Raw genomic sequence first — 15,595 nt, 5'->3', positions numbered from 1 at the left:
TACAAAACAGTGAGATAAGGGCAAACGTAATGGGAGTGTTCAATGTGGTACCCTCTACACTTGCATCAAGGGTAATCACAAAAAAAGAGTAAAGAACAGCAAAAACACAGCAGGCTTTTAGCAGGGCCACGTCATATTCAGAACAATTAATATGAAATAAAATCACCACCACATTATCTTGCAGCAGAGAAAAGCAGCATGAAGGGCACAGGCAAGTGAACAAAACTTCTTGATCTTAGCATCTGAATGCATTTATCGAGTACGTAAAATTGTTGGCCTAGATCTCTTTGAAACTGTACAAATGCACAGTACAGCCATAGCTCAACAAGAGGGAGGTATTTTGTGTTGTCCCCTCTATGTGCATGCTGCTATGTACAGTATGAGTGTGTATTAATACACATGAATTCGGGTTCCTAAACTTTCCACTTGTATTGCAGGCCATCTCCTACCCCATAGGACAAAGTCCATTGAATAACACTGAGTTCCTACAAAAAGACATTCTTTCCTCCTGTCCAGGTGGAACAGCAAGGCCCCCAGAGTGAAAATCATGGTCCAGCAAGCTTTAGCAGGAGCATGATTTCACACCATGACTGTATGTGTATAGATACATGCACACACATCCACACATTCATTCTGTACATATACAAAGGTATACATATATTTTTACATTCTTTGGTGGCAAAATAATAGAAAAACCCAAACAAACCACAGGGTTGCACAGACTGTGCATCTTTGCTTAATGAATCTGCTTCAGGAAAACTGGGGTTGCTGTAACAGGAGTTATTTTGCCTCTTTGAGGACTGTTTCTTGCATTGACAAAAGGCCATACATTTACAATGACTAAAACAGGGCACAAGGAAAGCCAGCGTAAACACAGCTCACATGACAGATAACTCAGGGAGAGCCCCCTCCTACCCACACCAACACACCATGAGAGAAGAAGCCATATGGTTTCACCTAGAAGCAATCAAACACTTCCTCAGTTACTGTCGGATGTCGTGCTGAGCTGTGGACCACCTTTCTTCTGCTCTGGCTGTGGGGCGCTGTTTTTTGTTGCTTATTAAAATTGAACTACCAGAGGATGGGCTGTTGGGAGGAGCAGCAGAGGAGGCCGGCAGGTCAATTCCACACCGAAGGGTTCTCAGCCTATGTGCTTCAGATGAACGGCTCTTCTGGTCGCCACCTCTGAGACATTAAACCTGCATCTCAGAGGTGCTGATGAGGCCCAGTGCTTTGGCTTCTTCTGGTGTCAGTCCGCTCTTTAGTGTCCTTCTCACTGGATGGTCATAAATTCCAAAAGCAGGGTAAAAAACCACCCAAAACAAAGAAAAAGCAAACAATTAGAAGCAATAATTACACCAGACTTTCAGCTGAAAGAAACCCTTTTAATCTGCAAGCTAAGTCAAATAAAAAATTGCTACGTAGTCAGAGCCTCAGGTTCAGAAATACTGAGTACTTGGCCCTATGCCAAATCCATGGGAGCAGCCAGTACCCAGCAACTTCTAACAGGAAAAAAGACATTTGTTGTTGACATTTAGCATTTTAAGTACAAATACCACAGTATTTTAGGATTTTTTTCCCTCTGAAATTGTATCAGTTGATTTTCAGTCCATGGAAATTATCATCTGCTCTATTACTTTATAGTTTCATACAGATTTTTTAAAAGAGCTTTTGGATCTTTATAGGGATCAATTGAATTTATCAGTATCACCTTCAAAGGTGTAAAAAAACAACACAAAAATTTAAAAGATTAGAAATGTGACTACTTTATCGTCAGTTCCAATCATTAAAACTATCTTTGCCATTAGTAGTCTGCAGCTTTTTAGCTGAATTTAAATGATAAATCTAGGCCAAAATCTTGTTCTCAATTTCCTATGAAGTGTTCTGAACACTAGCCCTGACATAAACTTTTAAATTTGTGACTGCCATTTTTTATTCAAAAAAAGTGACCAGGCGACTACACACACTAAGCATTAAGGTGCTCCTCATTTCTCTGGTGCCACAATTGTGAGGTGAACGGGCTTTAGTTCAAGACACAAATGGGGTGTTCGCTCCACACTTTGATGTTGCTTAAGTACAGAAAGTACATTCAGAAGTTTAAGCTGCATGCAAGGCATAAACAATGACTTTATGTTGAACAAAATATATTCAGAGTCCCAGAATAATGAAGTCTAGAGGAAACTCTTAAAAAACCCAATTGCAGACAGAGGTTAAGACCTCTAACTTACTAAGATATTGAGTCCATGTAACTGAAACTGGGTGGTCACACTCAAGCATCTAGCAGGTGTGAGAGGAGGGAAAGGAACGGCATAGAAAACGAAGGTAAGATAAAGGCAAAATTTGGCACAGTTGAACATTTGATACCATGCGGGTCGGACATATGTGATCTGTATTTGATAGTCAAACTGCTTTCATCAGTCACTGAGGTTAATCAAAGGAGCTGGAAGTGCCACATGTGTAATTGTTTCTCCATTATCAAAGTTTTACTTGAAAGTTTTTCTTCAAGGCCCTGTCCTTTCTCCTGCAGTATTTGCATACTTGTTAAACCCCACTAGGACTCTGCATGGCAGCCTTTTATGATACCCACTTTTTCCTACAATACTGATAAGCAACACCTTCCAAGTTTAACAATGCTTATCTTAAAGCAGCACAAAGTTAAATGCAAGCAGGGAGGCTGGACTAAAATGATCTCTAAGGTCCCTTCCAGCTTAGGCCATTCTATGATTCTATGATAAAGCCAAGATTAAGGGAAAAAAAAAAAAGTACTACCAGAAGAGCAACACACTTCAAAAAATGCTCCAGTCTCCCTGGTGAAGGATACCCAATATGGACTTTCGAGTCAGCCCTTATCCCTGGCACCCTTTTATACTTCTCAAATTTGATATCCAAATGTCCACGGTGACAGATGTTAATTTCTAGATATGAGCTACAAAATTCCTTAGTCTTAAGGTCTCAGTGCATCACCCAATGCTTTTTTCTGTATCAAAATGAACTGTATCAGGAGTGAAAGAACAAATACAAAAAAGGTGCAGCAGAAACACTTCTGTCTCACCAAAAGCAAAGACTTGCCAGTGGAGTTCACCCGCTTACATGCCTGCACTGCCTCTCCCTTGAACATGTTATTTGCTGTACCCTCTATAACATGCAGCCAAACACAGGCCATTGCTAGCTTGGCCACCAGTGAGTAGAGTCATGTTAACATAGACCAATACAATCAGTCTGCAGAAGCGCTTATCAGAGACCAGCCAAAAGTCTGTCACTAGACTCCAAAGTGGGATTGTTCCCTAACTGAACATTCCTCCTCTGTGGACATGAATGTTACACAACAGCTATACTGTTGAACCAAGGAAACTGCCCATCATCAGAGAAAAAACATGTGTACAGGAGACCGACCTTTCACAGGATGGCTGTCTAGACGACATTACATCTTCCCACTGAAGGCAAAAGGGAGCTGGGAAACTGAACGTGGAACAAATGTCCACATTTTAGACACTTTTGCGGAAGTTTCCATCCATCCATGTTCATGACTGTTCTCACACATATCCCCAGCTCCCTCACACCACAATCACTCACATTTGCAAACTGAGCACGATTAGCACTGTCAGACAAAGCTATTTTTCTTGTCAGATGGTAAGACAGGAAGAGCGAGGGAACAAGGAATTGCTATTCCTGTTTGTAAACGTTTAATAAGAACTGAGGTGCTCTGCTAATACTGGTCATGTACAAAACTCTGGTCTTATTTATGATAATGTAAATCTGGAATAACCTTCTTTAGGCCAGTAAAATTACTACTGCACAAATCACTATGGCTGAGATTCCATCTCAGAACTGAAAGAGAAACCTGTGCCTCTGTAACCTCCTCCAAGCAGAAGAGAGTTTTTTAAATTTCCCCATTAGCTTGAGTTATGGGATTAGCAGTTTACTAGGAAAAGCCAAATGAATTTAGAGTAACATGTAGGTGTCTTTGAAGAAAAGAGTTAATATGAAGAAGTCACAATCAGGAGTTAAAATACCATGATAGAAACTCTCTTCATGGAAAAACAAGGAAGAAAACTAAGGAGTTTTCTTTACATAAGCAAGATTTCTCTCTGAATCTCCAAATATGTACCTATCAAACATACTAAAGTCTTAGTCTGAGGACCTTGTGTATAACCCTCAGATGACTGAAAAAAGTAAATACCGTAGGCAGCATGTGCCAAGGACAAGTGCCCTGTTCTGGGTTTGCGGTATGACTTGCACAACGGAGGCCAAGCCTAGGTTTCTAGTTCCTGTGTCATTGCAAAAGAAAGTAGTAATGACAATAGTCAATTAGTTGCTGGGACATATACAGCTGTAACAATCTAGTTGCATCCCTTGATTGATTGGTCTAACTTATCTCAGCTCTCTTATAATACAGAGAAAGCTAACTTGGATTTTAAAATATTCCATTGACCTAAGCTTTTAAGGCCAGCAGTTAGGAGAAAAGGGCTCCAAATAACATAGGACTTTGGTGGTCATAAAGAGACTGTCAAGAAAATAGTTAATAAAAAGCAAAGATGCGAAGAATCCTTTCAGTGACAGAATGGTTCGTTCCCATAAACACTGACGGCTGCTGACTTATGTAAACTAAGTGTGTGGGGCCAAATACTGCAAAGTACTGTGAATACTGGAAAGATTAAAGCTGTCCACCATCATCAGGCAAGTGGAGAGATAACAGCTGACAGAATCACAGTCCAGACTCAAAAGATTCAATTCTTGCCCCTACAATGCAACAGGAAAGTCTGACACAGATGAATCCACTTGGAGTTTGAAATACTTTATAGTTAGGGCGATGAAAGTGGCCTGATAATTACCATTTTCATATAAAGACACCTTTTAATATGCGCAAATTACAGTACCTTTCTTCATCTGAAGATACAGTGGATAGGTGCAGTATGAGTAGTAACACAAGAACAAGTTCCTGCCCCGCTATTCTCTGCATTGGCTTGTGGACAATGGAGACTTACGAGTGACGAAGCCAGGAGAAAGCTGAGCTATCTACAGGAGCAGGGACTGCTCTGGAAGGTGGGTGAACCTTGTCTTGATATACTGTTACACAGATGTCCTCAGGCATTTGTCTATTTCCTCACAAAGTGCTTGGCCAAGGTTCCTCTACCTCAGGAAAGGTCATGAACACATTCAGTCATTAAAACTGAATGTAGAGAGAGATTTTCCTTCCGTGTTTTATAGGCATTGCAAAATTACATTTCTCAAACTGGATCTTCACTCTCCTCTCTTCACTAACTCTGTCATGTCTCTAACTGGACTAGACATAATATCTTGGCTTGTAAAACTCTTGGCCTGCTGCAGATCACATTAAACTGAGTTACGGAATGTATTTTGGAGGCAGTGACAATAAAAATAAGACTTTCAAATGACCTTTTAGGTTCTCCAAGCAATTTTTAAAATATTTGCTAAAGAAACATAATATAGAGACAAAATAACTTTTACTCTTGTCACAAGCAAGGCCTGCTGAGATCCCATAACCAAAAATCTAAATGTTGTTTTTCTAGGGTCACAGAGTATGATATTCTTTGTTAATATAGAATTAATTTGATATCCTGGCAGAATGCAGTGTGCTTATGATGAACTTGATGTATTTGACTCTGCATGTTGGGTCAAAATCTACACATAAAAATCTATACATAGCTCTCATAGTATGCTGGGAGTAATTTTAAGAAGAGTAATTTCCTAAGTGTAGCTTTGTCAGAGATTGTAATGACCTAGGGACTGGCTGCTTTCAAAGAGCAAACAGCATTCTTAATTTGCCCTCCCCCTACCTTTTTCTTAGGATGCAACAAACAGTAAGGATCAATCTGGCTGGTGCCATTTATTCTCTCATTTGCAATGGCTTTTGCCATGTGTGTCTACACTTGTATGGATGAGTAATTGGTCTTTGCATAGACAGGGCCATTTTCCTGCTTGAGAAGTCACACAGTAATCATCATTCCTATTACAAAAGGCTGTAGCAGTCACAGAACTTTCTTTTGGGCTGAGCTGTGAAGTAATGCAGCAGCTAGTTGCTGTTTTGGAGCAAAGAAAATTCCAAGTGGCTGTCAATTACACAGTGAGGACAGCTGGAAGGCCAGATTATAAAAGGGAATACAGGCCAGCTCCACCATCTCATGTCAGTTCATTTCAAGTATCTTAGTTTTATTTTCTGTTACTTACCCACATTCAGCTTGCATATTTGCTCTTATATTTACATTTAACATATCCTCTTGGACTTTACTCCAATGAGTCCAGCAATGGCAATTTGCAGCTCAAGAGTTCAACCCAGACATTCCTGTTCAGATTCTCTTATTTTAATCCTTTTCTGCATTTGTATATTTTTATGTCACTATTAATAAGTTATATTCATGTTTAATTATTCATGTGTCATTTTTTAATATTAGTAAACCTAAATGCTTGATAAAAACACTAAAACGTTGTGCATAGAGATTTTCTTATAGGGATTTGTAGGTAAACTTTTGGATTTTATCGTGCACTTCTTTGAAGAAGTACAGTGTGAAATGTAGTCTTTGTCCAGGTCAGCCACATAGGAAGCTCCACGAAACAACGTATTATTATTGCCCTATAGTTTTGCTTTTAGTCCTGTCAGCACTTCATAGATAGCACAAGTCTCTTCTAACAGAAATTCTGTGGTTCACAACCATCTTCTGGTGTAACTTATGGTGGCTGTGATGAGTCTAGCACTGGAAGAGGCCAAAGTGCCATTTTCTGAGGAAATCTTGTGTTTCACCTCCAGGTGGTTTACTTTATAGGGAATAAAAAGTAATATTGCTTTGGAGAACCTGGGCTGCATGAAGAGCATACTGGTTTCAAGGTAACACTGAACATGTAGCTCAGAATGTTTGTTTCCAACTTTATGTATTCCAGAAATCATCACTTACACAGTCTCAACAGTAAAGCAGAAAAGAAGATTTAACCCCTTCCTTGAAGGCCTTCTGTGACAAAATCCCCCCACAATGCATTTTTAGGACTTTTGTGAATGCCACTGTAAAAAAATACTACTGAGGGCAATCCTGCTGCCCCTGTCCCTTCATAATTTCTCTGATTTAACTTCACCAAAAATGATTCCCCTATTAATAGGTAAAGCATCAAGGGCATACAGCTCACCAACAACTCAGTCTGCATATAAGCACTATATACTATTTTCAAGATCAGCCTATACATTAAAAATGTATAGGAAAAAAAAAAGGCAGGAGCTGTGATACAGAAAATAAGCCATTTATCACAAGTGCTTACATTCTATTTGAAAAATTAAAATGACCAACTAAGAGGGTAGCTCAGGCTTATGAACGCCGAGCTGAGGGAGAGTGACTCAGCAGAGGAGTGTGACCATGTTTGACCACCCAGGCTCTGTGGAATGCAAATTAATTATTCCCATTAGGAATTGGCACTATGAAAACAATGAAAGGCATCATGTCTACCAGCCCATTAGATTAAAAGTAACTATGATCAAAAGAATCTTGTAATTATGCTAATCGGGTGGTGTTATTCTGCCTAGAGAAAGCCCTATATACACACATATATATATTTCTGATGTAGAGCCTGGGCAAGATAAATTCAAAATAGCTCTCTGTGAAATATTCATCTTCTGTGAGAATTGACACATCCAAGCACAGTCAAACTCCTGCCTTCACAGATCCTTGTGCTAAACTCCTTCGTGGCAGCAGAGGGCTCTCTTTGGCAGCTGTGATATCACGATTCTCTTCTGGAAACCCACATATCGGATGGATTTTGTTACTGCACTCCTTTTGTCAGGCAATTTGAAAAGCAACCCTGTACTTCCTCGTCTTTTCTCGTTCTAACATGAAGCTCTTTACGTAACAAGTCAGTGATTTTGTCAGCCAAAAACTGATGATTTCTTACTCAGATGCTGAAAATAATTTTTCAGGCAGGAAGGATAACGTAAATAAGGAGTATATTACTGACTGGAAATAAACTTGAAAGCCACTTCAATATAGAAAGAAACCAAACAAAATACATATCCTAGCAACTTTGCACAAACAGTGTGCAACTCAACCATACATATTGTTTTAATATTTAAAGTTTACCTATCCCACTTTTGGGAATGAATCCTGTGGCAAGAATTCAAAAGCCTTGAAATATACCTTTAGAATATGCCAACTAACATGAAAACAGAGGGTAACTTAGATGAATTCACTGATGCAGTTAATGGCAAACTGATAAAAGTGAAAACCACTATTTGTATCTCTTGTAAGATGCAGACAAAAATGAATGTTTTTTCTACACATCTACAGTTGAAAGTATACCAACAGTGTATACTATAACAAAAGCATTTATATAGAAAATGTCAATACTGATATTCCGTGACCTGGGAGCACAAACAGCCTTATTTTCTACGTATACTGACATCACTTGCTCTTTACCAGCTGCTCATCTCCTGCCGGTTTCTCCCACGTTACCTTCAGTTTGTTCTTTGGTGCAATAAAGAAAGTGCCCTTTGGCCAAGAAGAAATGGCCACAAAAATTCCAGCACTTGTAAATCCTTGTCTAGAAGCCCCATGGGGAGCTGCAGAGCACTCCCTCTGGAGACCCAGCACAAGGTTGTGCCAATGTTCTGCCTTTGCTGTCGGATCCTGCTGGGACACAGGCTTCACCGGCTCCTAGGATGCAGCCTCTGCTAAGTGCAAAATCTGAGCAGTGGCTACCTCTTCCTCCACAGAGAAGCATGTCTGGGCAGGCATTTAACCCCATGAGGTGACTGCCACCCTAAAATCACGAGGGACAAGCCATTATAGCAACAGCTTTCTCCTCGTACCTACATCATGTCCTCTGTGCTTGGGTAATATAAAATACACGTGCATGTGAATGTCTGTGTAGTGTTCAACATCTCTGACTTCTCTCTACAAACTGAAATAAACAGGGATAAATCATATGTATTTTTTTCTAAACATCATGTATTTAATTCTGATTTCTAATCACTGCAATGACTTCTCACCTTTTTTTTTTTTTCACCCCCGGTTGCTGTAATTAAAAAATTGCTGCTCAATTTTGAGCAAATGCTACAGTCCACAGTATCTCTAAATATTGGTACTGGAGTCCAATGCAAAACTGAGGACTATATGTAATGGTGCAAGCTGGGTTAATTCCATATCTGACTTTCCTTATATAAAAAAAAGATAAAGCTGTTTCAAGCAGAAAGTTTAAGGATAGGAGCTCCCAAACAAATAATTTATATCGGAATAAACACCATTACAGAAATGACTCATAGATTCCTCTAAAATAGTAACTGGAAAATTAATTTAAGCCTCTTTTATAAGTATTTTTTTTACTAGATTTTTAAACCAGCCTTTCAAAAAAACTTTTATTTTGAAGGCTATGTAATCTGGAACTGTACAGAATGATCGTGAAGTTTGGCTCTGCCATTTTTGCAAAGATCTTGCCATTCTAAGGATGAAAGAATGTATTGCTTAAAAGACATCCAGAAGACACTTGCTATCTTAGCATCTAATGGAGATAACCTTCCAGCTGGCAGAATTTTAAGTGCTTTATCTCACGTTCTGTTTTCATTCAATAATTAGATTTTTATTAACTGGGTATTGACCTTCTGAAGGCTCAATACTTTGTGTGAAGACAAACAGACTCTGATATGGAATACCATTGGTGATTTACTTTTTCTAAATGCAAAGAATTGTTGCAAAATGTATATCACTAACTAGATTACTCTGCCCCCTCCTCTAACTCCTGATAGGATCCAGTTACTCAAATCCTAAATAATTAGCTGCGAATTCTAAGTGGAGTTGCTTGCCTTTAAAGTATTTTATATAGACTTTCTTCTTGTAAGGTTTCTATTTTTTTAAAAGCATAATTTCCATTAACTCCTGCATTTAGTCAGGGTATAAATACCAGAAGAGCAGTCTCCCTCCTGGTATTTTGGCACTTGTGTATCTTTTCATAGCCAGAAAAAGTAAGTGCAGAGATACAAAAATGAAAAATAATGAAAACACAAAGAAAAGGAGAAAAAGTTAACTGAAGCACCCTATGAATGCCAAACAAAAAATACACACCTTAGGATTCAAATGGTCTCCCATCTAGTATTTTGTTTGCTGACAAATATGTTTATTCCAAAGCTGTGTGTGTTACTAACACACCTGAACCCTTGGCAGAGCTCCTTTGCACGTTTTGGCACCTGATGACAGTTTGCTAACTCCTATTTCACTTTTACTGAAGGTGGAATTTCGTAAGAAATACCTGACCTGGGATGTTCTGTAGTTAAATCTAATCCACCAGCCCTGAGCTTACTTGTCTAGGATTCAGGTAATCTTGACTCAATTCCTACCTCCTCTAGAATCCACTCATATGGGCCTGACAGATTACTTGGATGGTACCTCAGATCCATTTCTCTGCATAATGACTCTAAGAATTTTTTACTCCCCGCAAAGCATTATGCAAATAAATCAATAAATCCTTATGAGATGTTTCCACATCTGAAGGGTCCGTCACAGGGTATATTATTAGGCTAACATGTGATTCCAAGGCCTAATAAAAGAATATGGCATTATAATGTCTTTCTTTTTTAAACATCACAAATATTTTTGATCATCTCATTTGAATATCGGATTAATTATTATCTGGTCCAAACCCATTTCTCTAACTCAAATCTAAAACAGATTTTCAACTGTAATAAAATCAAAGAGAAATACCAGTGCACACACAGAGACACTCTGAGATAAAACTACTACGTGGAGGAAAACAAGCCTCTCACTCTGCAACGTCCTCATTCGGTGTCTCCAGCAGAACCCAGTACAACCACCACTGCGCTACTCACCATTAAATATTAGTCACATGTTATTAGAATCTTGTCTGGCAAATGCTTATTTGCTTGCACAGATAAAGAAAACACAACCCTTTTTGGCTCAACATTTCCAAGTATTGCTCTGCATATGCTGAAATTAGTGGAAATATATCCCATATGCTTATTCACAACAATTAAGCCGAAGCATGATTCTTTGTGACGCTGACTCATGGGAAGTACATCATTCTCCTGAGACAGATCCATTGAGTTCAATGAGACCAACACAGAAATGGCACCTCTGTAAGAGTGTGAAACTCTCATTAGTAACAGGATTTTCTAAGCAGGTTATATGCAGTTTCTTCTCCCTACCTCACTTCTTGTAATCTTTACAGTGAACTCTGCTTATCCACCTTATACTATTTTTAAAAAAAATTTTAGCTCTCTGTATTAAATAACCCCCTTTCTTGACTGTTTTTTGAGATCTCAGTGGTATCTCATCTTGAGAGTTTAATTTTTATTTCCCCAAATCCACTGATGCGATGCTTGTCATATTGTTCTGTAAGCTGCTAAAATTAACTTCAGTGGTTATATTCAACAGAATTTGGACTATCAAATAGAGTGATTCTTAAAACTTCCTTATCCTATTTTTCCCTTGTACTGACTGTGTGTTATGGCATCATTTGTGAAGGTCATCCTAACCCTATGGGAGCACCAGACAATCTTAATTATATTAGTTTTAGTGATTTGCTAAGTTGAATAGCCCCCATAATGTTATAAAAACTTTTCTCACAGAAAGTTGCCCTCAGTCTTCAAGAATAGAAACAGTATATTTTCAACCTGATTTATATTTTAGGCTTTTAAAATATGTTGAACTGACATCTCTAGAGGCTGGGATCTGTTGTTTACACTCAGAATAAGGACATAAGAGAGAAAAAAAACCAGTAGATGCTAGGATGCATGGCAACTTGCCTTGAAGTTGTCTTTGAACAACCACCTCGAGGGGTGATTTTCAGTTTTCAGTTTCTGTGGCTTATTCAATTCTGTGGCTTTCTGATGAGGTCTCTAATGAACAAATGCAACTGTAAATGTTGTTTTTTCATATATAATATCACTCCAGTATGTCTGGTAGACAGGTCACTGAACACCCATCAGGAGCCAATGATATCCAGTTGGTTACTGTGCTTCTAAATGTCAAATTTTATCTTAAAAAACCTCAGCTGTGTAAAGGTCTAGCACACAATTAAGTTACGTCTCTGCAGATCATCACAGAAACTCCGTTGCTATGCACTTACTGTGTACCTTAGCTTTCTGTAGTCCTTCTCAGCTCCCACTGAACAAATTCCTTCCTACTAGGACTCAGTCAACTTCAGTCATATCTACATTTATCAGTGACCTTTTGTATCTTCAACCAACAGATGCAGACGTTTCCATCTGTCTTTTGTTGCATGAATCACTGCCTTACTCCTTCTCCAAATTTATAGTTCTGTTGATGACTCCGAGAGTTCAGACTCTTCTACATCATTAAGATTTAACTAAGCTCTCTGCATACCACATACAGTCATGCTGCTCAATGATTACAAAAGGTAAAATGGTTCAAATAAACATGTCAAACTGTCTGATGTTCTCATTACAACTATTTATTGAATTTAACTTCACCTTTTCCATATTCCAATTTCTGTTCCCCCCCCGCCCCCAGTTATAGATTACTTGAGTATCATTTGCTTTTTGCATCACATTTTCTTGTCTTTATCACCTGTAAGAATCTCCTACCTGAACCACCAGAAATGTTTACAGTACAATTGCATATAGATATTTTGAGTTTCTGAGTTTGCTAAAAACATGTATCTCAGCTCAGGTTCACTAACTGATTTGCTGAATCCTAAGTAAGCCTGACAAGATTCCCAGTTCCGTACTGAAAGCAATGAGACTTGTGCAACATGATGCGCCGTGAAAATGATTCCTTGCAACTGAGTTTTGCTTTGATGCCCACAAATAACTGAATATCAAGCTCACGGCAAAAGACAAAGGATGTGTATAGGAGCCTGAAGATTGAAGGTGGTAAGTCAAACCCATCAGATAACAGGGTCTTTTTGTTCTGCAGATAATAAATATCAGTGTCTGCTAACCTAAATCAAAGTAGTATACCTAAAAGCCCACTTTCTGAGATGTTAATGGAAGACCTTCTGCTCGTTTAACTCACATCATGCATTGACAAAGGCTAGTCTCTGTTCTGCTCATGGAGATGCCTTATTATCAGGAGTGTATTTTAGACCTAAATGACTTCATTTATTTATCATCCAGGTACATTGACTATCTATCAGAACGTTAAGACATTCTCCTTTCACACTTTATTTCAGCACACGTCAGCTGAAAGCGATGCTAAACTACTGAACTTTATGTTTGTTTTGAAACTGTCTTTTAATCCACTTAAGAGTCGCATCCAGATCTTGAAGAACAAATAAGCATAAGAGCTGGATTTTATCATGATTAATTACAAAGGAAATCAGTCCCAGCCTAAACATTTACTGAATGCTTAATCCCTGTTACTGTTTTTACTGAGTATAAAAGCCAACTCCATGGGGAAATACATAGTATTTTTACTATCATTATCCTGTTTTGTTTCATTTTTTTCCTGCAGCAAGTGTGTCTTTGGGAAAAAGGTACATGGTAAAAAGCAAATATAAGACTTTTTGGTGTGTTGGTAACAGAGGAAATACTTTATCATGGGATAAACCATGGAAATAGGCAAACATACAGGAGGTTTATTTGATATGCACAAGCCAACTAGGGCAGTCAGCATGTGTGGAAGTGGGTAGCAGCAGAAGGTCATGCCACAAAGAGGTACGGCACAGCATATGACAGAAAGTAAGACAGACAATCCAGTGTCAGCTCATTTTCTTTGCTGTCTGGCTCGTCTAACCAGAGTGTTCCCTTTGCTTTTGTTCTTGCCACATGCAGAAGTTCCTTTCTTAGCATGTTGGGCAAAGTGATTATGCTTTCAGCACATGCTAGTTTGCAGCAATCACTGCTTATACCACATGTTTCCGATCACCCACTATGTTAGAGTAACTCCACAAAAACCAAAATCCGTGTCGTTTTTCACTCACTGTTGTTGTCTCCTCTTTGTCCTAACTTCCAAGAAATGCTAAAAAGATGGATGGAAAGGTAGTCAAAAAGCCACGTACGGTGAATGACATGAAACAATAAAATCTAATGTTCTTAGGGTACTTATCCTTCTCATAGTAATCGCAGTAGTCTCTGCGCACCAGGAAAAAAACACACCCAGAAAGATCATGACCTCTTAAACATTGTATTTCCTAAAATTAGAAATCAAATTGCTCAAAGTCAAGTGCCTTATCTTAGCCCTGTGGCCACACTACACCATTCAAAGACCACCTTATAAATGTGCTACCTTTTCTTCCCAGTGGAAGTTAAGCTCCTCTACAACCACTCTGCAGCCAAGCAGCAATACACAATTTGTTTTCAGGGCTGTGGAAGGATAGTACACAGCATGAGAGAGAAAGATTTTAAAAGGTGAAATATCTCAAACTACTTTTTGCTTTATGAATATATTCAACTACAGACACAACTATTTATGCCAGCTCACGGTACCTTATAGCATTTTAAGCAGTCTCCATTTCAGGTCCTGATCTGACTTCTCTAGTTATGAATAATTACTGTCATCAGCTCTAAAGCACCATAAACCATTCTTCTTCTCTTAGTGCTAAGGATATTTCAAGTTCTGTAGAAGACAGAATCACCCACTGCATACAACATTGTTTAAAGAACGGCAAGAGGAATGTGTGCCAATTGTAAATATACACTTCAGCTACTATGATCTACCAAGTCATGTCTGCCTGCTAAAGGTGTGATTCCTACACTAATATACATAAATATTTGCACACTTGCTTATTTTGAGAAATTTAATAGTCATATACTTACATGACTTCCTATTTGCTCGTGACCTCTTCCTCTCTCTAGGCACCGCTCGCTGGCTTGGCACTTGGGTGGCGGACTTTACAATGCGATCCATGATCTCATCTGCTGCGTCATCTGTTGCATTAGGCGAGTCATCATTGCCAGCGTTCCACGAACTGATACGGCCTGGAAAAGTCCAGGAAATGAATTGAGGGAAAATAACATAGAAAGTCCCTTGTGTCACTTTTGTTAGTTTTGCATTTTTATTTTTATTTTTAATTAAAGAAGGCAGTTCAGTCATTGCTACATTGCAAAAGAAGAAGACTGCCTAACAGAGAGTATTTCTAAATAATACCCTAGGACTCTCTGCTGTATCAGCAGAGAACAGAGAGCTCAAATGCAATTATAATTTTCTATTCCCTTCAGCCTCAGAGTTAATTCTTGACCGTACAATTGGTAAATGTCTGCTAACGACCACCTATAAGCCAAAGATTGCTAGTGTTGTGTGACCATGCTTCCCTCTGCTCCTATTACACAGAGACTAGAAGACACGACACATATTAGAGACTGATGCAAATCAGCAAGACAGGTCCTTTGTACCAAAATAGAGAAAGAATCAATTTCCAAGAATCTGTATGACAGCCAATTGCAAAGAAGATGTGAAAAGGGCACTAAGTGTGGTTTGCCATGTCTTGTCCCTTTTACAATGAAGAAGTCACCTCACCACAATGCTGTATGTGTCCTGGCACAACTGCACATGCTCTGTATGTGAGCAGAATAGCAAGAGTTGTTGGCAAGCTGAAAAGCTAAATATACAATTGTGGTTAAAACCACAGAGAAACAATTAAGCCATGTCTCTGAACCCAAGGTTCTGGCACTCCTTACTCCACAGAG

General features: G+C 38.8%; 1 protein-coding gene across 1 annotated transcript in view; it reads right to left on the bottom strand.

Annotated features, from left to right (window-relative positions):
- Positions 1–638: 638 nt before the first annotated feature.
- The window catches only part of FHOD3 (formin homology 2 domain containing 3), a gene marked incomplete at its 5' end in the record, with an annotated part of 75,351 nt that continues 60,394 nt past the window's right edge, over positions 639–15,595 (bottom strand). The window contains 2 exons of the mRNA XM_009877565.1: positions 639–1,276; positions 14,726–14,887. Of these exons, the coding sequence (XP_009875867.1) occupies positions 1,194–1,276; positions 14,726–14,887 (245 nt within the window). The remainder of the gene's footprint in view (positions 1,277–14,725; positions 14,888–15,595) is intronic.

Source organism: Apaloderma vittatum, unplaced genomic scaffold, assembly GCF_000703405.1.
Source record: "Apaloderma vittatum isolate BGI_N311 unplaced genomic scaffold, ASM70340v1 scaffold3491, whole genome shotgun sequence".
NCBI classification, from domain to species: Eukaryota; Metazoa; Chordata; class Aves; order Trogoniformes; family Trogonidae; genus Apaloderma; species Apaloderma vittatum.
The sequence above is the reverse complement of the archived record's forward strand: the minus strand, read 5'-3'. Positions and strand labels throughout refer to the sequence as shown.